We start from the raw sequence: 24,065 nt of genomic DNA, 5'->3' as shown, positions 1-24,065 counted from the left end.
CACTTCAGTCGTGTTCGACTCTGTGCGACCCCATAGACGGCAGTCCACCAGGCTCCCCCGTCCCTGGGATTCTCCAGGCAAGAACACTGGAGTGGGTTGCCATTTCCTTCTCCAATGCATGAAAGTGAAAAGTGAAAGTGAAGTCACTCAGTCATGTCTGACTCTTAGCGACCCCATGTAGTGCAGCCTACCAGACTCCTCTGCTCATGGGATTTTCCAGGCAAGAGTACTGGAGTGGGTTGCCATTGTCTTCTCCGGTGAACTGTGCCTAGCAGAGTACAAGTCTCCACCCCCGTCCTTGGATGGAGATCTTAACATAGTAATGAAGCAGTGGTAACTTCTGGAGACCTCCAAGTCTCATCTGCAGAGGTGCATTCCTGTGGTCAAGTCAGAGCCAGTTTGGAGCAGTTGATCACTACATACCTCTGAAAGTACAGCTGCAAAGCATCTGTCAAACATCAGATGCTTCCGAAACATAGAGGTGAATGGAGGCAATGATCGTTTAACTGTCAGAGGCTGGTATGGGTGACAGTTTCAGTATGAGCTACTGGCTGGATGTCAGTGCCACCACTGAGATGGAGATTTCTGAAAAGGAAGCTATTTTGGGAAGAGAAGAATTTAGGTTAAAGAGTCTCTCAGACATTCAAGTGACAATGACCAGAAGTTAGTGCAATGGGACTTTAGTTCAAGCATCAGGAAGCGATCTGTTTGCAACTTATAAGTTGAGAGCCAAGAAAGACACAGTGAGATGGCTGAGCTGTGTCATTGGGCCTAACTGAGGCAACCATTTGTGCGGTGTCCCAGTCAGAGGCCCAATATTCTAAACCCTAAACTAGCTACATTTAGAGTCCAGTTTATCTTAGGCTAAGTGTTGACAATAATAGTATTAGCAATATCTGTGTGTGTGTGTATGTGTGTGCGCGTGCTCTTTGTGACCTCATGGATTGTAGCCTACCAGGCTGCTCTGTTCATGGAATTTTCCAGGCAAGAATTCTGGAGTGGGTTAATATTTCCTACTCCAGGTGATCTTCCCAACCCAGGGGTCAAAACTGTGTCTCTTGGGTCTCCTGCGTTGCAGGCGAATTCTTTCCGCTGAGCCACCAGGGAAGTCCCAGTAGAAATGTCTACCTAGAGCTAATATGTTTCTTTCTTTCTTTTTCAAAAATCGCAGTGTGGACATCTTTATACAAAGTATTTGTGCTTTAGTGAGTGAAACTCAAATGCAATATGTTGAAAGAATAGGGACTAGGCAGGAAAGATGGAAAATGGATCAAGTGCAAAATATTGGTATTCTTACAGAGGCATGAGAAAGTGCTTTTAGAGCAAAAAACTCCACTTCCGCCAAGTTATGAGGGTACAAATCGGAATCCTTTCCTCCTTCCCAGGCTGACGCTTTTCAAATCACTATTGTCGGTTTTTTCTACAATAGACACCTTTATTTAGACAACAGCCTGCCTGGTGAGTTTGTAACCTAATTATGGCTCTCCTCAGCCCCAACCCCCCTTCCCATTACATTTCCTTTAAAATCTCTGCCTCCAAGTGTTGGAACACTTAAGCAAACTCACGTGCAGGGTATAAGGAAGGGTTCTCAAAATGACGCGGGATGGCAGCAATGTCACCTGAGAACCTGTTAGAAATGCAAGTTCTCCGGCCCCAGTCCGGACCTTCCGAGTCCGAGACCCAGTCACGGGCTGTAGCAGGTCCCCGGGGATTCTGGCGTCTCTGAACTTGAAAACTGCTCTGGATACTGCTGCTACTGCTGCTGCTGCTGCTAAGTCGCTTCAGTCCTATCCGACTCTGTGCAACCCCTTAGACGGCAGCCGACCAGGCTCCCCTGTCCCTGGGATTCTCCAGGCAAGAACACTGGAGTGGGTTACCATTTCCTTCTCCAATGCAAGAAAGTGAAAAGTGAAGTGAAAAGTGAACTCGCTCAGTCGTGTCCGAGCCTCAGCGACCCTATGGACTGCAGCCTTCCAGGCTCCTCCGTCCATGGGATTTTCCAGGCAAGAGTACTGGAGTGGGGTGCCATTGCCTTCTCCAGCTCTGGATACTAAGCCCCCCCAACCACACCCCTGCCTCCGCCTCAGCAGATGGGGCAATAAGACCCCTATCTCCGGGTACCCACGGCTACAACCATTTCCTAAGCACCGCTTGCTGAATTCATAGCCCACTTGGGGTTATCATTTATTTTTAATTTCGGTCCTTATTATTAATGTCGGTCCTTGCCTGACAAAGCACACCCCGGACGAGCTTTATTTGGAAAACCCCGCGCAGGCTTTTCAGCAGCTCCCTGGCCAGGAGCCGACAGCGACGCTGCGCGTGCTCCGTTAATCCGGGTCCAGCCACAGGTTGGGGCCACAGCGCAGAAAATCCGTCCCCGGATCTGTTGCCCGTGCCGGTTCCCAGACGCCACGGTTCAGGTCAGTGCCAGGGGGCGCGAGTAGCAGGAAAACCACGCCCCCCCGCGGACCATCAGTTCAGTTCAGTTCAGTCGCTCAGTCGTGTCCGACTCTTTACGACCCCATGAATCGCAGCACGCCAGGCCTCCCTGTCCATCACCAACTCCTGGAGTTCACTCAGACTCACGTCCATCGAGTCGGTGATGCCATCCAGCCATCTCATCCTCTGTCGTCCCCTTCTCCTCCTGCCCCCAATCCCTCCCAGCATCAGAGTCTTTTTCCAAAGAGTCAACTCTTCGCATGAGGTAGCCAAAGTACTGGAGTTTCAGCTTTAGCATCATTCCTTCCAAAGAAATCCCAGGGCTGATCTCCTTCAGAATGGATTGGTTGGATCTCCTTGCAGTCCAAGGGACTCTCAAGAGTCTTCTCCAACACCACAGTTCAAAAGCATCAATTCTTCAGCGCTCAGCTTTCTTCACAGTCCAACTCTCACATCCATACATGACCACTGGAAAAACCATAGCCTTGACTAGACGGACCTTAGTTTGCAAAGTAAAGTCTCTGCTTTTCAATACGCTATCTAGGTTGGTCATAACTTTCCTTCCAAGGAGTAAGCGTCTTTTAATTTCATGGCTGCAGTCACCATGTGCAGTGATTTTGGAGCCCCAAAAAATAAAGTCTGACACTGCTTCCACTGTTTCCCCATCTATTTGCCATGAAGTGATGGGACAAGATGCCATGATCTTAGTTTTCTGAATGTAGAGCTTTAAGCCAACTTTTTCATTTTCCACTTTCACTTTCATCAAGAGGCTTTTTAGTTCCTCTTCACTTTCTGCCATAAGGGTGGTGTCATCTGCATATCTGAGGTTATTGGTATTTCTCCTGGCAATCTTGATTCCAGCTTGTGCTTCTTCCAGCCCAGCGTTTCTCATGATGTACTCTGCGTAGAAGTTAAATAAGCAGGGTGACAATATACTGCCTTGACGTACTCCTTTTCCTAGTTGGAACCAGTCTGTTGTTCCATGTCCAGTTCTAACTGTTGCTTCCTGACGTGCATATAGGTTTCTCAAGAGGCAGGTCTGGTGGTCTGGTATTCCCATCTGTTTCAGAATTTTCCACAGTTTATTGTGATCCACACAGTCAAAGGCTTTGGCATAGTCAATAAAGCAGAAATAGATGTTTTTCTGGAACTCTCTTGCTTTTTCCATGATCCAGCAGATGTTGGCAATTTGATCTCTGGTTCCTCTGCCTTTTCTAAAACCAGCTTGAACATCTGGAAGTTCACAGTTCACGTATTGCTGAAGCCTGGCTTAGAGAATTTGGAGCATTACTTTACTAGCGTGTGAGATGAGTGCAATCGTGTGGTAGTTTGAGCATTCTTTGGCATTGCCTTTCTTCAGGATTGGAATGAAAACCGACCTTTTCCAGTCCTGTGGCCACTGCTGAGTTTTCCAAATTTGCTGGCATAGTGAGTGCAGCACTTTCATAGCATCATCTTTCAGGATTTGAAATAGCTCAACTGGAATTCCATCACCTCCACTAGCTTTGTTCGTAGTGATCCTTTCTAAGGCCCACTTGACTTCACATTCCAGAATGTCTGGCTCTAGGTGAGTGATCACACCATTGTGATTATCTTGGTAGTGAAGATCCTTTTTGTACAGGTCTTCTATGTATTCCTGCCACCTCTTCTTAATATCTTCTGCTTCTGTTAGGTCCATACCATTTCTGTCCTTTATTGAGCCCATCTTTGCATGAAATGTTCCCTTGGTATCTCTAGTTTTCTGGAAGAGATCTCTAGTCTTTCCCATTCTGTTGTTTTCCTCTATTTCTTTGCACTGATCGCTGAGGAAGGCTTTCTTATCTCTTCTTGCTATTCTTTGGAACTCTGCATGCAGATGCTTATATCTTTCCTTTTCTCCTTTGCTTTTTGCTTCTCTTCTTTTCACAGCTATTTCTAAGGCCTCCTCAGACAGCCATTTTGCTTTTTTGCATTTCTTTTCCATGGGGGTGGTCTTGATCCCTGTCTCCTGTACAATGTCACGAACCTCCATCCATAGTTCATCAGGCACTCTATCTATCAGATCTAGTTCCTTAAATCTATTTCTCACTTTCACTGTATAATCATAAGGGATTTGATTTAGGTCATACCTGAATGGTCTAGTGGTTTTCCCTACTTTCTTCAATTTCAGTCTGATTTTGGCAATAAGGAGTTCATGATCTGAGCCACAGTCAGCTCCTGGTCTTGTTTTTGCTGACTGTATAGAGCTTCTCCATTTTTGGCTGCAAAGAATATAATCAATTTGATTTCAGTGTTGACCATCTGGTGATGTCCAAGTGTAGAGTCTTCTCTTGTGTTGTTGAAAAGGGTGTTTGCTATGACCAGTGCATTTTCTTGGTAAAACTCTATTAGTCTTTGCACTGCTTCATTCCGTATTCCAAGGCCAAATTTGCTGTTACTCCAGGTGTTTCTTTACTTCCTACTTTCGCATTCCAGTCCAGGAGCATCCAAATGCAGGGCAAGGCGGGGCGCCGGGAGGTGGTGGGGCCGTGCGCCGGAGAAGCCCCGCCCCCAGCCGGAGCATCTGCCAATCGCAACGCTCGCGCCGGTAGGGCGGTGCGTCCGAGGAAGCCCCGCCCCCTACCCGAAAGTCCGCCAATCGCAGCACGCTGTGCGGCCCGGCGCGCCGAGTTGGTTCTGCGACTCACGGCCTTCCGGTGCCTTCAGAGGGCGGTGCACCCTTGAGGAGGTGGAAGCGCCCGGAGATGCCCGGTGGGGGTCAGTCTCGAGGCCCCAAGGTAGGCTGTGGGCTTGTGGGCGCAGTCTCCCTGGTCTCCATATGTTGGAGGACCCGCGGGGCGCGTATGGCGGGCTCTGGGCTGGTGGAAGTTTGTGGAATGGACGCCGCCTGCGTCTGGCCGCCTTCCTGGAGAGCGAGGGTCGCTGCCTTGGGGCCACGATAACGCATGAGCCTCGCTGGTGTTCAGGGTTTCTGCCTGGTCGAACCATGACAGCGGTGTCGGGGGTCTGGGAGAGCTTCGTCCCTGCTGCGATGCCTCTCCTGCCCCGTTGCAGAGAAGAAGCCAATTCTTACTCCATGTTGAAATTGTTTCTGTGACTTGCTTTTTGTTGCTTTTGTTATTATAATCATACTTAATACCTTACCTCAGAGAATCCTGCCCCTCTACCTGACTGTTAACTAAAGTGCCTTTGTTCAGAACCCTGTCTACCTGTAGATGGCAGGGAGGAAGAAATTAACACATCCCCTGCTTTTCTAGGAGATGTGTGCAAGATTAATGGCCTTTTTACTTTGCTTCCTCACCTCTGCCCATCTCTGATCTATAAAAGAACCTGGCATCTAGACCCCGAGAAAATGGTTATTTTGAGGTTCTAGCCTGCGATCGTCTCCTCAGCTGCTTTCCGAATAAAGTGTGTTTCCTTTCCTCAATACCTCCTCTCTCGAATTCATCAACCTGTTAGGAGAGCAGAGAGAGCTAGGATTCAGTAACAGTTTGGCAAGCCAGCCGGGAGCCTAGCTGCTTGGGGCTAGCTGGCCCTGGTCAGGGAACACTAGGGCAAGACCCTAGCAGCTGCTAGAACTGTCCTGAGGTTCTTTCCTTCAAGATTCCCTGAAGTGGCACCAGCTGCCCCCAGCTCTTGGCAGTTGAGACAAGGAACTGACAAACGTCTAGAGTTGACGGACTCGATTTTGTTTATAGTGTGAATGAGTGATAGTTGCTCAGTCATGCCTGACTCTTTGCAACCCCATGGACTGTAGCCTGCCAGGCTCCCCTGTTCATGGAATTCTCCAGGCAAGATTACTGGAGTGGGTTGCCATTTCCTTCTCCAAGTGATCTTCCTGACCCAGGGATCCTGCATTGCAGGAGAGTCTTTACCATCTGAGCCACCAGGAAAGCTTACTATTAAGAGACATTTCTACATATAAAGACAGGTCACTTTAAAAAGTATTAGCAGATACATGGAGAAGGCAATGTCACCCCACTCCAGTACTTTTGGACAGAGGAGCCTGGTAGGCTGCAGTCCATGGGGTCGCTTTTCACTTTTCACTTTCATGCATTGGAGAAGGAAATGGCAACCCACTCCAGTGTTCTTGCCTTGAGAATCCCAGGGACAGGGGAGCCTGGTGGGCTGCCGTCTATGGGGTCACACAGAGTCGAACACGACTGAAGCGACTTAGCAGCAGCAGTAGCAGCAGCAGATACATGCTTGACTTTATCTTATAATCTATAAACAATACATTAGAATAGGTAATGAATCCATACACCTTTTCCAAGAGAATACCCAAGATGAAAGTAGCAATAAAGTTATAAATGACAGTCATCAATCAGATGAAATAATTTAGATGAAGCTTTTCTCTCTTGAAAAGATGGGGACTGGGCAAGTGGTCAGGAAGGAAATACAATGTGCTTTTAACTTTGTATGAAAAATAATTCCACATTGCTGAACATAGTTCTGTTTTTGCCAAATAAATCCTCTACTTCGAGTTACTGTCCAACTGCGTTATTAAAACTCCACTTCTGGCCTTTGTTTTGGAATCTGTTACTTTTGTTGCCACCTCCTGATCGCTGTCCTCTGAAGCTTCTACTTCTTTCCCGCTGTCTGCTGACACCTCGGTTACCCTTGTGCTGTCCACTGAAGCCTTGATTGCCTTCCCTCTGTAAGTCTACCCAATTCGGTAGCGGGTGCAGTTGGTCCACTTGTTTTATGTGTTCTTTTTTGTTAAGAGTGATGGGCTCGATTTTGGAGGATAAGTCGCTCCAGTGTCCGGGAACATATTTGCCTCTCAAGTTGGGCTTTTCCTTCATGGGACAAGCCAATTTGGTTGGGGTACCCTGTTGGAGAAGGGAAGTGTTGGACGCTACCCTGAACCAGTTCACTGGGGAACTAGTTCTTGTGGGGCAAGCCCACCCTAGTTTGAATTAGCTTATTTGTTGATTAGGGTAAATTTCTTTATCTGATTTGGGAATTGGTTCAGTTGGAACTGGTTCATTGGAGAGCTAGGTCTTTTAGGGGTGGGTAGCCTAGTTAATGGAGAAGGCAATGGCACCCCACTCCAGTACTCTTGCCTGGAAAATCCCAGGGATGGAGGAGCCTGGTAGGCTGCAGTCCATGGGGTCGCTAGAGTTGGACATGACTGAGTGATGTCACTTTCACTTTTCACTTTCATGCATTGGAGAAGGAAATGGCAACCCACTCCAGTGTTCTTGCCTGGAGAATCCCAGGGACGGGGGAGCCTGGTGGGTTGCGGTCTATGGGGTCGCACAGAGTCGGACACGACTAAAGCGACACAGTAGCAGCAGCAGCAACAGCAGCCTAGTTGAAATTAGTTCATTTGTTTTGTAAGTTAAATTTATTTACCTGATTTGGGAATTGATTGATCTGTATGCATCGATGCTAGAATCTGTTCATACCATTTTTGTTGGAATTTGTGTGCGTCTTTTGTGTTTTGATGTTATAAAACTTATAAAAATGGGAAATATTTCATCTGTCACAAAGGAAAGATCTTTGGGGCATATATTAGATATGTTAAGATCAGAAGAACAATGGCCCCCGAATGGCTCACAGTTAAACAATCTGGTAAGCAGAAGGAGAAGAACACTGATAATAAACAGGCCCAGGGGCTCCCCTGAACTTGAGGCATCCCTTTCTAATTTCCCCTACAGTAGCCTCCGGTAATTGTGACAGTAGGGAACAAGTTGATTGACTTTCTAATAGACACAACTCTCCTTTGTAAATTAAGTGCTCAAATAACTATTTCCCCAGAACAGCCTTATATGAGAGTCCCTGCCGGGGCCTTTTTGACCTTGTCCAGCCTGGGGAGCTTTGGCTCCAATTTAGGGTGTTCTCCCTGTGAAGGGAAACTGTTTATAAGGTGCTTTGGAGAAAGGCCACTAGTCTAATGGGACTGGGAAGGCATGTTCAATGTGGCTTTCCAGCTGTTAGGTTTTGGTTTATTCTGGTTACTTTGGTAATGCACAGACATCTGGTACTAACTGCTTCCTCTAAGGCTTCTTCTACAGTTTTCTCATTTCTTTCTTCTTGAACCCTGTGCACACAGGTGAGTGGCTGTGGAAACAGTTGAAGAACTCTGGCCAGGGTTACTCTGGTGTGTTCCAAAGGCCTCCCCTACCCCATCCCATCCCCTCCAGGTTCGTGGCTGAACCAACCATTCTAATTATGACCTCAGGATGCACTTCAGCAGAAACCATCAGGGGACTCTGAGAAACAAGATTCATTGCTCACAGATCCTGAAGGGTACGTGGTACACCCTGGGGCTGCACAGTGAGGTCAGAGGCAGAGAGACACAGAGGGAGAGAGGGAGGTGCACCTGGGTCTGCCTTTATTAGGGTCTGAGGGCTAGGTGTCTAGAGTTTCGTGTGCTCACTCTTCATTGGCTAGTTTAAAGCAATAGCAGGGATCAGGGTGCAGGAATGGAGAAGGAGGGTCACTCAGACGGTCATTTATGTAGGTTACCAGGGCTTTTTGAAATCGGGACCTCCATGTGTGGAGGCAGGCTAGTCCTTGCCTTGTTGTTTTGGAGTACAGCTGACCAGAGCAGACCGTGCCCCTGTGGCCAGTCCTGCGGGATACTTTTATTCAGGTTGGACTTCTGAAGTGGATGCCACTTGGCAGTCAAATGATTAATGTTGGGCAATTACACTACATCTTCACTTAGAAATATTCGTGTTTTTGACCTAATACTCACTTTTTCCCCTAGTCATTCTATTAGTTTTCGAGACCTTATCATTTTTTTAAATTGTATTAGTTAACTATTGTTGATATAACAGATTTGACTCAAAACCAAAGCAGCTTAAAAAATGTTTGTTTTCTGATACAGTTTCTGAAGGTCAGGGATTGGGAATGGTTCAGCTGTGTGGTTCTAGTTCAGGGTGTCATCAAGTTGGAGTCAAGGGTCATCACAGCTGGAGAATCTGTTTCTAAGCTCATGTGTGTACTTCTTGGCAAGTGTCAGTTCCTTGCCACTTCCATAAGGCAGCTCATGACATGGTAACTGGCTTTCTTTCTAAGAGACCCTGGTGTCTTTAATAACATAATTTCTGAAGTGACATACCATATTTTCTATTAATCACATAGATCAAACTGATAGTGTGAGAGGGAACTGTAGAGGTTGTGAACACCAAGTGGGGGATCATAGGATGCTATCTTAGAGACTGGCTATCAGGATAGTTTTGCTCCAGGATTTTTTCTTTTTTTTTTTTCATTTCTTCCTAGATTGGGTACAGAGTAAATACTTTATGCCTGGAGTGTTTGTGTGTAACAGGTAGCGTACTCCCATTCCATCTTCTGAGATCCTTTCCCATAGGAACCACTTTAATTATGTGTAATTAAATATGTATAATTCCTGTGCTTCCCACGTGGCACTAGTGGTAAAGAATCCCCCTGCCAATGTGGGGGACCGAAGAGATGCACGGTCAGTCCCTGGATCATGAAGATCCTCTGGAGAAGGAAATGGCAACCCTTCTAGTATTCTTGCTTGGAGAATCCCATGGACAGAGGAGCCTGGTAGGCTACAGTCCATGAGGTGGCAAAGAGTCGGACACGAGTGAGCACACACACACATTCCTTTGCTTAAGCATCATTTTACTTCTTATTGACTGCATAATAGTTTTATTTTGGGCTGCAGTCAGTCAGTTCAGGAGCTCAGTTGTATGACTCTTTGTGACCCCATGGACTGCAACACACCAGGCTTCCCTGTCCATCACCAACTCCCAGAGCTTACTCAAACTCATGTCCATTGTGTCAGTGATGCCATTCAACCATCTCATCCTCTGTCATCCCTTTATCCTCCTGCCTTCAATCTTTCCCAGCATCAGGGTCTTTTCCAATGAGTCAGTTCTTCACATCAGGTGGCCAAAGTATTGGAATTTCAGCTTCAGCATCAGTCCTTCCAATGAATATTCAGGACTGGTTTCCTTTAGGATGGACTGGTTGGATCTCCTTGCTTTCCAAGGAACTCTTAAGAGTCTTCTCCAACACCACAGTTCAAAAGCATCAATTCTTCGGCACTCAGCTTTCTTTATAGTCCAACTCTCACATCCATACATGACTACTGGGAAAACCATAGCTTTGACTAGACAGGCCTTTGTTGGTAAAGTAATGTCTCTGCTTTTTAATATGCTATCTAGGTTGGTCTATGTCCAGTTCTAACTGTTGTTTCTTGACTTGCATACAGATTTCTCAAGAGGCAGGTCAGGTGGTCTGGTATTCCCATCTCTTGAAGAATTTTCTACAGTTTGTTGTGATCCACACAGTCAAAGGCTTTAGCATAGTCAATAAGGCAAAAGTAAATGTTTTTCTGGAACTCTCTTGCTTATTTGATGATCCAGTGGACCTTGGCAATATGATCTCTGTTTCCTCTGCCTTTTCTAAGTCCAGCTTGGACATCTGGAAGTTCACGGTTCACATACTGTTGAAGCCTCGCTTGGAGAATTTTGAGCATTACTTTGCTAGCATGGAAGATGAGTGCAGTTGTGTGGTAGTTTGAGCATTCTTTGTTTGGCATTGCCTTTCTTTGGGATTGGAATGAAAAGTGACCTTTTTCTAGTCTTGTGGCCACTACTGAGTTTTCCAGATTTGCTGGCATATTGAGTGAAGTGCTTTCACAGCATCTTCTTTTAGGATTTGAAATTTCAATTTGAAATCTGAAATTTGAAAACCTGTAATTCTATCACCTCCACTAGCTTTGTTCGTAGTGATGCTTTCTAAGGTCCACTTGACTTCGCATTCCAGGATGTCTGGTTCTAGGTGAGTGATCACACCATCATGGTTATCTGGGTCATGAGATATGCAAATATTGCAGATTGGGGAAATAATCTGGTCAGAAGACTTCGGTACCAGCCTCAGCTCTCCAACTAACTAATTATATGATTTTTAGCAAGATATATAAATCTTTCTGGACTCTTAAAAGGAAAGTTGATATGGGCCTGAACTAACATGGTAAAATTGGAAATAGTGTTGGGAAAGGACTGAGTAGATAGATTTAAAAAAAGGAAGATGAGATTTAAGCACCTGAAATCTCTTGAAAGATGAAGAGGGAGGAGTCAGAGTTGACTCAAAAGTTGAACCTGTGAAAAATGGGAAGCTTGAGGAGAGTTAGTTGTTTCTTAACCTGATGTTAGGATACACAGATACATGAAACTTAAGGCCCAGGGAGAGCTTAGGGCAGTCAGTTGCAGAGTTTTACTTCTTCCTTCTCTCTTGCCTTAGCCGCTCTTACTGTTCTTTCAAGTACTATGACTCTTATTCCCTTTATGCTTTGTCTTCTTTCCTTGCTAAGTAGCCACGAATGACCACAAACCCTTTATCAGTTGCTTGCCCCCTGAGAACCCCTGATCCTACCCTCACTCTCACAGTTCCTTTTGCCCCCTCAGACTCAATCCTGGGTGTCCCACTTCTGTTTCTCACTGAAAGAAAACCTGTATCTTGGTAAGATCATAAAAGAGATCTTTCTGATAATACCCTGCTTCTCTAATCCTTTGGGTCCTCATTACAAAACCTTATTTCTGGTGCTTCTTGTATAATGTCAAGGACATAGTGATTATTAATTAAATGAAGTGTACCCTTCATTTCAGAGAGTTTTTCCTTTTTTAAGAAAGAGAAACATGGCTTCTTTGAAGCAGGAGGGGAGGAGCCAAGGGGAAAGTAAGGACCTGGCTTCTGTTGTATTACTGAAAGGAGTCAGCTTTGGGTAACAGGAGCATTTTTCCTCTGGGACTGCTGGGGAGAAGGAGAGCTCGGTAGATGAGAGGTCTGCTGAGTTTCGTGGTGGCTCATTTTACCCTTTGGGAAGATGAGACGATCAGAGCTATGATGGTGACATGGAGAGGTAAAGGCAAGCCTGAGTGTGGAACTTGTGTATATGTAAGTGTGTGTGTGTAAGAGTAGAGGAGTAGAGAGTGGAAACTGTTTACCAGCATTGATCAAGGACAAGTAATAAGAAAATTTGAAGAGGGTCGCTCTCTTTTCGGGTCTTTTTATGCTAGCCCTGTGGGTTGGTGACTGGTAAAGTGAACTGGTAGAAGGGTAGGAGTCCTAACACTTGAAAGGCCACCCTGAAGTCGTTGGCCATGAGTGCAGAGTGGCAGAAGAGCCTTCATGACTAGGGAGGCTGGTGATGACAGTGTGATTGGGCTTGAGACTCATAAGTCCCAGTGAATTCCCAGGTATTCAACCCAGTCAGAAGCCCAGATGCCGGTATGTACCTTTATGAGGGACAGTTTTGTTAAAGTGAGATAATGTGGAGTGGCTAGAGTCTTTATTTCTGGGAATTAGACATACATGGGAGAAAATCCTGACATATTGCTTACTAGCTCTCTGACTAGCACAATATACCCAGCATTTCTAAGTTGTAGCTTCTTTGTCTATAAAATGGTGATAATACCTGCCTTGCAAGGTTGGTATGAGGGTTAAATGATGAGAATGCATGAAATGATATACTGAGCATATAAGTGTTCAATTACTGTCAGTGATAATGAAAGCAATTAATAAAACACCATGATAATGAAAGTATCTTTTAGATACTATTGTGAAACCTCTACTGTTTTGCCTTTGACTTTCCCTGGGATTGTTGACTCAACTTGTTGAACAAGGAATAGGAAGAGGGCTTAGTTTTAATCTCTCTTCAGTGATGGTGAGAGATTCTCTTATAGTTATCTTTGGGTGTATACCTTATGGTTCCAGTTTTAGCTCTTGGTAATGCCACTGGATGACTTAGTAGTAATTCCTTGGGATTCTCCAGGCAAGAATACTGGAGTGGGTTGCCATTTCCTTCTCCAGGGGATCTGCCCGACCCAGGGATCGAATCCAGGTCTCCTGCATTAGAGGCAGATGCTTTAACCTCTGAGCCACCAGGGAAGCCCCTAAAATCCATTGAAGACTTTTCATATGACAGGTACTTCACATACATCCCTGTGTAAAGGAAAAATATTTTCTTTTAAGTCAAGCATACATAGATAAGATAAAGTAGTATGAAAAAATTTCTCATGAAAACTAGAAATCATTGCACTGGTCTTTTCTCCACTTAGTCCTGACCCTGTAGGCAGTCTGTCTTTAAAACTGCGATATTTGTAGAAGCACATACAGTTGTAAAGAATAACAGAGATCTCATCTATTCTTTATCCAGTTTGTCCCATTGGTGACACTGTGCAAAACTGTAGTACAGTATCACCACCAATATATTGACCTGAATACAATCCGACTGCCTTATTCAAATCTCCCTAGATGTGTGTCTGTGTATGTATTGTGTGTGTGTTTAGTTCTGTACAATTTTGGGACATGTGTAGGTTCATACTACTTTATCAGCTGGAATTCCACCACCTCCACTAGCTTTGTTCATAGTGATGCTTCCTAAGGTCCACCTGACTTTGTATTCCATGATGTCTGGCTCTATGTGAACACCATCGTGGTTATCTGGGTCATTAAGATCTTTTTATATAGCTTTTCTGTGTATTCTTGCCACCTCTTCTTAGTATCTTCTGCTTCTCTTAGGTCCATACTGTTTCTGTCCTTTATTATGCTAATCTTAGCATGAAATGTTCCCATGGTATTTTATATTTTCTTGAAGAGATCTCTAGTCCTTCCCATTCTATTGTTTTCCTCTATTTTTTTGTATTGATCACTGAGGAAGGCTTTCATATCTCTCCTTGCTATTCTTTGGAACTATGTATTCAGATGGGTATATCTTTCCTTTTCTCCTTTGCCTTTAGCTTCTTCTCTCAGCTACTTGTACAGCCTCCTCCAACAACCATTTTGCCTTTCTTTTTCTTGGGGATGGTTTTGATCACTGTCTTCAGTACAAATATCATGAACCTCCACCCATAGTTCTTCAGGGACTCTGTCTATCAGATCTAATCAGTTCAGTTCAGTTCAGTTGCTCAGTCATGTCCAACTTTTTGCGACCCCATGGACTGCAGCATGCCAGGCTTCCTTGTCCATCACCAACTCCTGGAGTTTACTCAAAGTCAGGTGAGTCTATTTGTCACTTCTACTGTATAGTCATACGGGTTTTGATTTAGGTCATACCTGGACCGTCTAGTGGTTTTCCCTAGTTTCTTCAGTTTAAGTCTGAATTTGGCAATGAGTTCATGATCTGAGCCAGTCAGCTCCTGGTCTTGTTTTGCTGAATGTATAGGGGTTCTCCATTTTCATCTGCAAAGAATATAGTCAATCTGATTTTGGTATTCACTATCTGGTGATGTCCATGTGTAGAGTTGTCTCGTGTGTTGTTGGAAGAGGGTGTTTGCTATGACCAGTGTGTTTGCTTGGCAAAACTCTGTCAACCTTCGCACTCCTTCATTTTGTACTCCCAGGCCAAATTTGCCTGTTACTCCAAATATCTCTTGACTTCCTACTTTTGCATTCCAGTCCCCTATCATGAAAAGCACATCTTTTTTGCTGTTATTTCTAGAAGGTCTTGTAGGTCTTCATTGGACTGTTCAACTTCATGTTCTTCAGCATTAGTGGTTGGGGCATAGACTTGGATTACTGTGATATTGAATGGTTTGCTTTGGAAACAGAGATCATTCTGTTGTTTTCGAGATTGTAGCCAAGCACTGCATTACAGACTCTTTTGTTGACTATGAGGGCTACTTTATTTCTTCTAAAGGATTCATGCCCACAGTAGTAGATATAATGGTTATCTGAATTAAATTTGCCCATTTCGGTCCATTTTAGCTCACTGATTCCTGAAATGTCAATGTTCACTCTTGCTGCCTCCTGTTTGGCCACTTCCAATTTACCTTAATTCATGGACTTGACATTCCAGCTTCCTATGCAATATTGTTCTTTATAGCATTGGGTTTTACTTCCATCACCAGTCACATCCACAGCTGGGCGCTGTTTTCACTTTGGTTCAGCCTCTTTGTTCTTCCTGGGGCTATTTCTCCACTCGTCTCCAATAGCACATTGGGCACCTACCGGCCTGGGGCGTTCATCTTTCAGTGTCCTGTGTTTTTGCCTTTTCATGCTGTTCATGGGGTTCTCAAGGCAAGAATACTGAAGTGGTTTGCCATTCCCTTCTCCAGTGGACCATGTATTTTTTGTCAGTTCACATGTTTTATAGTCTCACCAGCATGGAATGAGGATTCTAATTTTTCCCATGCATGTCAGTACTTGTCACTGCCTTCTTTTGACTTTAGTGTGCTCAGTCTTGTTTGACTGTTTCCAACCCACCAGGTTCTTTTGTCCATGGGATTTTCCAAGCAAGAATACTGGAGTGGGTTGCCATTTCCTCCTCCAGGGGATCTTCCCAACTTAGGGCTCGAACCCTCTTCTCTTGCATCTCCTGCATTAGCAGATGGATTCTTTATCAGTGTACCACTTGGGAAGCCCCAGGGATGACTATATTATCTCTGAATATTCAGAGGTAGTTTTACTTCTTCCTTTCCAATTTGAATGTCTTTTATTTCTTCTCCTTCCCTAATTGCCATGACCAGAACCTCTAGTACAATCTTGAATGTAAGTGGTGAGGGCTGGCATCCTTTTCTTGATCCTTATCCTAAGGAGAAAGCATTCAGTATTTTATTATTGTGTTGTTGTGTATGATGCTCTCTGAGTTCTATTTAGAACGCTAATATCATGGAAGGATGTTGGCTTTTGTAAGTTGTTTTCCTGTTGATCCTGTTTTTTTTTCCCCTTGATTATATTGATACAGTATATTGATTGGTTTTGGATGTGGCATAAATCTTGCATTGCTAAGGGGAAGATCCCTATTGGTCACTGTGTATATTCCTTTGTATATGCTGCTGGATTCAGTATGTTAGTATCTTGTTGAGGATTTTTGCATGTGTATTCATAAGTAATAATGGCCCGTAGTTTTTTTGTGATGTCTTTGGTTTTGTTATAAGGATATTGGATTTCATAGTATGAATTAGGAGTTTATGAAGCATTGCTATTAATGGGTTTTTACATGTTTGGTATAAATTATCAGCATAGCCATGTGAGCCTTGCTTTTCTTTGTGGTAAGCTTCTAAATTACTCATTCAATCCATTTGTTATGTCTGTTCAGTTTTTTATTTTTCCTTGAGTCAGTTTTGCTAGTTGTGTCTTTCTAGGAGTTTGTCTGCTGTATGGTAGTTATCCATATTTTCAGCATGTGGCTTTTTCATGTTTCTCTCTTGTCAGTCAGTCTCTCAGTTGTATCCAACTCTTTGCAACCCCATGGACTGCAGCACGCCAGGCTTCCCTGTCCGTCACCAACTCCTGGAGCTTGCTCAAACTCATGTCCATCGAGTCGGTGATGCCATCCAACCATCTCATCTTCTGTTGTCTTCTTCTCCTGCCTTCAGTCTTTCTCAGCCTCAGGGTCTTTTCTAAAGAGTCAGTTCTTCGCATCAGGTGGCCAAAGGATTATAGTTTCAGCTTCAGCCTCAGTCCTTCCAATGAATATTCAGGACTGATTTCCTTTAGGATTGATTGGTTGGATCTCCTTGCTGTCCAAGGGACTCTCAAGAGTCTTCTCCAACACCGCAGTTCAAAAGCATCAGTTCTTTGCTGCTCAGGTTTCTTTGTGGTCCAACTCTCACATCCATACATGACCACTGGAAAAACCATAGCTTTGACTAGATGGACCTTTGTTGGCAAAGTAATGTCTCTGCTTTTTAATATGCTGTCTAGGTTGGTCATAGCTTTTCTTCCAAGGAGTAGGCATCTTTTAATTTCATAGCTTCAGTCACCATCTGCAGTGATTTTGGATAATCTTATAGTGTTTTATATAATCCTTAGTTTGGTAGTGCTTCTCTTCTTTCATTTCTTATTTTTGCAATTTGAATCTTCTCTCTGTCCCTATTTTTTCTTGTCAGTTTAGCTAAAGTTTTGTCAGTTTTTAAAAATGTTTTTCATATTGATTTTTGTTAATTTATTTGGCGGTAAGGAATCTTTAGTTGAGACATGCAGGATCTAATTCTTTGACCAGGGATTGAACTTGGGTCCCCTGCATTGGGAGCACAGAGTCTTAGCCACAGGACCACCAGGGAAGTCTCAAGACCTGTCAGTTTGGTCTTTTCAAGGAATCAACTTTTGGTTATATTCTTTGTTGTTCTGTTTTCTATTTTATTTCTGCCTAATTGTTCTCATTTCCTTCTTTCAGCTTGCTTTGTATTACTTGCTCTTTTTTTCTAGTTTTCTAAGATGAAAGGTTAAGCTGTTACTTTAAGGCCTTCTTTTTAAAAATAGGTATTTAGGGCTATAAATTTCTCTGTAAATGCTGCTTTTTCTACATCCACAAGTTTTATCTATTTTATTTTTTCATTTTTCTCATAGTGTCTTCTAATTTTTCTTGTGATTCTGTCTTTGATCCAATGGGTATTTAGGAGTCTTTTGTTTAATTTCCACATTTTTGTGGTCTTTGCAGTTTTATTTCTGTTGTTAATTTAATTGTATTGTTGTCTTCAGTTCAGTTCAGTCGCTCAGTCATGTCCGACTCTTTGCGACCCCATGAACCACAGCATGCCAGGCCTCCCTGTCCATCACCAACTCCTGGAGTTCACCCAAACTCATGTACTTTGAGTCAGTGATGCCATCCAGCCATCTCATCCTCTGTCGTCCCCTTCTCCTCCTGCCCCCAATCCCTCCCAGCATCAGAGTCTTTTCCAATGAGCCAACCCTTCGCATGAGGTGGCCAAAGTACTGGAGTTTCAGCTTTAACATCAGTCCTTCCAATGAACACCCAGGACTGATCTCCTTTAGGATGGACTGGTTGGATCTCCTTGCAGTCCAAGGGACTCTCAAGAGTCTTCTCCAACACCACAGTTCAAAAGCATCAATTAGTTGGTGCTCAGCTTTCTTCACAGTCCAACTCTCACATCCACGCATGACTACACATGAGAAAACCATAGCCTTGACTAGATGGACCTTTGTTGACAAAGTAATGTCTCTGCTTTTTAATATGCTGTCTAGGTTGGTCATAACTTTCCTTCCAAGGAGTAAGCATCTTTTAATTTCATGGCTGCAGTTATCATCTGTAGTGATTTTGGAGCCCAGAAAAATAAAGTCAGCCACTGTTTCCACTGTTTCTGCATCTATTTGCCATGAAGTGATGGGACCAGATGTCATGATCTTAGTTTTCTGAATGTTGAGCTTTAAGCCAACTTTTTCACTCTCCTCTTTCACTTTCATCAAGAGGCTCTTTAGTTCTTCTTCACTTTCTGCCATTATTGTCTTACGAATAGTAATAATATGATCTCACTCCTTTACAGTGTATGGAGGCTTGTTCTGTCTAGGAGAAGTTTTCCTCTGTGTGTGAGAAGAATGTATTCTGCTGCTGTTTGTTTGAAGGGTCTTCATGATTTCTTGTGGACAGTTAGCTGTTAATCTTACTAAGGGTCCTTTTACACGGTGAGTCGTTTTTCTCTTGTGCTTTTATGATTTCTCTTTGTCTTTCAGTTGACACGATGTGTTTATAGTTGGTCTCTTTGAGTTTATCCTCAAGAGTTTTTTGAGTTTCTTGGGTATATATTTAATAGCTCATCAAATTTGGGAAGATTTTGGTCTGTATTTCTTGAAATACTGTTTCTACTGCTTTCATTTTCTTACCTGATGGTATCCCACAGGTCTCTGAGGTTTTGTTCATTTTTATTCATTCTATTTTCTTTCTGTTCTTCACCTCGGATATGCGCAATTTTCCTATCTTAAAGGTTGATGACTTTTTTTTTCTGCTAGCACAAATCTGCTATAGAGCCCCACTTGAGATCTTATTTCAGTTATTGTACTATTTAAATCTTGAATTTCTGTTTTATTTTATTTTTTTTTTCCCTTTTTTTCTAAAGAATAATTGTTATGGCTTTATATTCTCTATTTGCTGAGGTGTTTTCTTTTAACGTTTTAAGACAATTTCCTTTTTTTTTTTCCTTTGAGCATATTTACAGAACTATTTTAAAGTTTTTGTCTAGTGCATCCAACTTCTGGCCTCCCTCAGGTACAATTTTTTTTGACTGCATCCTATTTCTTCATGTGTCTCACAATTTTTTGTTGAAAACCAGACATTTAAAATATAATGTGACCACTCTGAACATTGAGTTCTCCCACCCCCTTTCCAGAGGATATTTTTGGTTTGTTATTGCTGTTTATTTTGTTTAGGGATTCCCAGGTGGCACTAGTGGAAAAGAACCAGCCTGCCAATGCTTGAGATGACCCTCCTAGTCTGGTTTTGTGATGTTCATATTTCCCCCAGGAAAAGGGGTACCTCCAGCTTTTCCTGCTGGCTCCATTAAGGGGCAAGGAGAAGATTGCCATCGCCTTGAGCTGGAGGTAAAGGAGCCTTGCAGTCCCAACCCGTGTCCTGTGAACCCGGACCCACAGACTGCATAAAATGTGGTATTAGTGGCTGTTTGAGGTAAATGCCAAAAATCTGAGGAAAATTTTCTGTCATGTGTAGCTGCTGAAGACACTCCATTGTTAGTTTACTTGTCTATGAGTTATTGGACAGAGATTTCTTTAAATGCTTTGAGCCAATAAGTCCATCAGTCTTACTGAGGAACTCACTGTATGTTGATACATGCCTTCTGTACTCTGGCAATTTATAACCGACTATCCCCTGGAGGAGAAAATGGCAACCCACTCCAGTATCCTTAGGGCTCACGGTGGTTAACGTTAAAGAATCTGCCTGCGATGCAGGAGACTCGAGGTTGATTCTTGGGTCAGGGAAGATCCCCTGGAGAAGGAAATGATAACCCACTCCAGTATTCTTGCCTGGAGAATACTGTGGACAGAGGAGCCTGGCAGGCTACTGTCCATGGGTCACAAGAGTAAGACATGACTTAGTGACTAAACCACCACCATTGTGAATGACTATTCAAACCTCTTGCCTATTTTAATGAAACTTATCTTTCCTATGGGGCTTCCCTGGTGGCTCAGACTGTAAAGAATCTGGCTGCAGTGCAGGAGACATGAGTTAGATCCCTGGGTCAGGAAGATCCCTTGGAGAAGGGAATGGCTACCTACTCCAGCATTCTTGCATGGAGAATTCCATGGACAGAGGGCCAGGCGGGCCACCCTCCTTGGGGTCACAAAGAGTCGAACATGACTGAGTGACTAACACTTTGACTTTCCAGTGTTCTTGCCTGGAAAATTCCATGGACAGAGAAGCCGGGTGGGCTACAATCCATGAGATTGCAAAGAGTTATACATAATTGAGCATGCACACACACTCACACGCTTGGCATGTAACTCTGTGCAGGGCCTCAATCCTGAGGTACTAGGGTCTTCTCAGGGTTTCCTGGGCATACACACAGCCCTTCAAACACAAATAGCATTCCAGATCCCCTGAAGGTGTCAGCTCTTCAGTGCTGCCTATGGACATCTCATTCTTCAGATATTCCTTTAGTATTTTTTGTCAGTGTGATTTCTTAATCCACTGTTTCTGTCTCAGGCAGCTATAATATTAATTAATTGCTGTCAATTGTTTTAGACAAATGCTCTGATGGTAGGGCTTTCCCACTGAGTGAGCTCTGAGTTAGAGCAAATTACGGTAATTTCTGTGAGTAGTTTTTTTTTTTTTTCTCCACTAGCTGTCGGGCAGTTCAGGTAGGGATAGTACTCTGAGGAAGCAGCCTTTTTGACAGCTGCAAGCCCAGTTTGCTCTCTCCTATGACTGCTGGGCTATCAGTCTACACAGCTACCCGGGCTGTGAGGCTGCTGTTTTTCAAGGCTGCCATGGAGCTAAAGAGGGGGTATGAGATGAGGGCAAGTTAAAACACCAAAAGTTCACTGTTCTTGCTGATATTAAGCTGTTTTTTTGAGTGAATGCTGTTCAGATTATGAGCCTGTGGTTAATTTCCAAAGTTTTGAAAAATTAAATTAATTTGAAAAAAATTAGTTAATTAATTAATTAATTAGATTATTTTTTGCCACTATTATTATTCCTCTTATGGAGGAATGGGTTTTTAGAGGTTGTTATTCTCTTATTCTGGAAGTTTGTCCATCACAATTTTATTTTAGCTATTTTTATAGGTGTGTGCAGATAACTCATTGTGACTTGACTTTGTATTGCCATGATGGCTAGTAATGTTGAATGTGTTTTTATGTGCTTATTTACCATCTGTCTATCTTCTTTGCAAAATATCTGTTCATGTCTTTTGCTGTTGCTTAGAAGCGAAGTCGTGTCTTTGTGACTCCATGGACCTTAGCCTGCCAGGCTCCTCTTTCCATGGGATTTCCCAGGCAAGAATACTGGAATGGACTGCCATTTCAGTCTCAAACGGACCATGTTTTGTCTTTTACCCATTTTTAAATCAATTTTTTTTTTTTTTGGATATTGCTGAATTTTGAGTGTTTTAAAAATATTCTAGATATTAGTCCCTTGTTGGACATGTTGTTACCAAATATCTTCTATCAGAGCAACATTTAAAAATTTTTACAATGTCCATTTGCTAGTTTGTGCTTTTGCTATCAAATTTATATAAACTCTTTGCCTAGCCATAGAACCTAAAGATTTTTTTTTTTTCACAAACAGCTTTGCCATTTAATAGTTTATGTTTAAGTTTGTGACATATTAGATTGGCCAAAAAGTTTACATGGTTTTCCCATAAAGTCTAGGTTAATTTTCATATAAGGTGAGCAGTTTAGAGTTTTTTTTTTTTTTTAATTTTAATTTTTTGGTCTATGGATGTTCTGTTGTCCAGTACCATTTACTGAAAGTCTATTCCTTTCTCCACTGAATTGCTTTTGTGTGTTTGTCGGAAACCAATTGCACTTTGGTTTTTACTTCTGGGTTTCTGAAGCAGTCTAGTCATCTACATGTCTGTCTCTTTGCCAAATGTATTGTCTTGATTATTGGAGTTACGTAATAAGCCTTGACATCTGATAGAGTGACTTTCTACTTCATTCTTCTTCAAATAGTTTTAGCTTTTCTAGGGCCTGTGGCTTTCACTGAAAGTTTCAGAATAGCCTGGCAATATCTATAAAGTACTTTCTGGAATTTTGACAGGAAATGAACTCAAACTATAGATCAGTCTGGACCAGATAGACGCCTGTGAGTCTCCTAGTTCATGTTTCTCTGTTTATTAATCTTTCTTTAGGTTCTTTCATCAGCATTTTGAATTTTTTAGCCTGTAGATTCTGTACATATTTTGGTAAGTTTATGCTTAATATTTCATTTCCTTTGGTGTGATTATAAATTGTATTCTGTTTTTAATTTCAGTTTGTATATGTTTATTGCTAGTATTTAAAAATGGATTGGTTTTCGTGCATTGATGTTATATCCTGTAGCCTCACTCCACTCACTTATTAGTACTGGTCATTGTGGGGGGTAGATTTCGTGGGATTTTCTACATAGACTATAATGTCTCTGTTGTTTTTCTTTTTTCTTTTTCAAGCTGTATGTTCTAAAAGCCATCCTTCACCGCCTGCCTCCCACCCCATCTCCTGGTCTTATTGCAGCAGCTTTAGCTTCCAGTTGTGGCTCAGCTGGTAAAGAATCTGCCTGCGGGAGACCTGGGTTCAATCCCTGGGTTGGGGAGATCCCCTGGAGAAGGGAAAGGCTACCCACTCCAGTATTCTGGCCTGGAGAATTCCAAGGACTATATAGTCCATGGGGTTGCAAAAGAGTTGGACACGATTGAGCGACTTTCACTTTCACTTCACTATAGCTTCCGGTACCATGTTGAAGAAGTGATGAGAGTGGACATCCTTACTTGTTACTGATCTGAGGGGGAAAGCATTCATTCTTTCCTGGTTGAGTATGGTGTGAGCTGAAGGTTTGTGGTAGTTGCTCTTCGGTTGAGGAAGTTTATCTCTACTTGTAGTTTGTTTATAGTTTTTCTTGAATTGGTTTTGGATTTTGCCATACGCTTTGTTTTTGTATCAGATGGTGCAGTTTTTTTAACTCGTTGATATGGTAGATTACATTGGCTGACTTTTGCATGTTGAATCAGCCATGGACACCTGAAATAAATTCCCCTTGACCTTGATGTGTAATTCTTTGTAAACATTCAGTCAGCTCAGTCACTCAGTCATGTCCGACTCTTTGCGACCCCATAAACCACAGCACGCCAGGCCTCCCTGTCCATCACCAACTCCCGGAGTCCACCCAAACCCTTGTCCATTGAGTCGGTGATGCCGTCCAACCATCTTATCCTCTGTCATCCCCTCCTCCATCCCCATCCCCTCAATCTTCCCAGCATCATGGTCTTTTCCAGTGAGTCAGGTCTTCTCATCAGGTGGCCAAAATTTTGGAGTTTCAGCTTCAAATCAGTCCTTCCAATGAATACTCAGGACTAATCTCCTTTAGGATGGACTGGTTGGATCTCCTTGCAGTCCAAGGGACTCTAAAGAGTCTTCTCCAGCATCACAGTTCAAAAGCATCAATTCTTTGGTGCTCAGCTTTCTTTATAGTCCAACTCTCACATCCATACATGCCACTGAAAAAACCATAGCCTTGACTAGACGGACCTTTGTTGGCAAAGCAATGTCTCTGCTTTTTAATATGCTGTCTGCTGCTACTGCTGCTGCTAAGTCACTTCAGTCATGTCCGACTCTGTGTGACCCCATAGACAGCAGCCCACCAGGCTCCCCTGTCCCTGGGATTCTCCAGGCAAGAACACTGGAGTGGGTTGCCATTTCCTTCTCCAAGGCATGAAAGTGAAAAGTAAAAGGGAAGTCGCTCAGTTGTGTCCGAGTCTTCGCGACCCCAT

The 24,065-nt window shown here is 43.2% G+C and overlaps 1 protein-coding gene across 1 annotated transcript in view; it reads left to right on the top strand.

Annotated features, from left to right (window-relative positions):
• Nucleotides 1–5,116: 5,116 nt before the first annotated feature.
• SPIDR (scaffold protein involved in DNA repair) overlaps nt 5,117–24,065 on the top strand; it is a 275,881-nt gene continuing 256,932 nt past the window's right edge. The window contains exon 1 of the mRNA XM_025001813.2: nt 5,117–5,195. Coding sequence (XP_024857581.1) covers nt 5,163–5,195 — 33 coding nt within the window. The 5' untranslated portion in view covers nt 5,117–5,162. The remainder of the gene's footprint in view (nt 5,196–24,065) is intronic.

The sequence above is a fragment of the Bos taurus genome, chromosome 14 (assembly GCF_002263795.3).
Source record: "Bos taurus isolate L1 Dominette 01449 registration number 42190680 breed Hereford chromosome 14, ARS-UCD2.0, whole genome shotgun sequence".
NCBI lineage: Eukaryota > Metazoa > Chordata > Mammalia > Artiodactyla > Bovidae > Bos > Bos taurus.
This window is presented reverse-complemented; position numbering and strand designations above follow the sequence as displayed.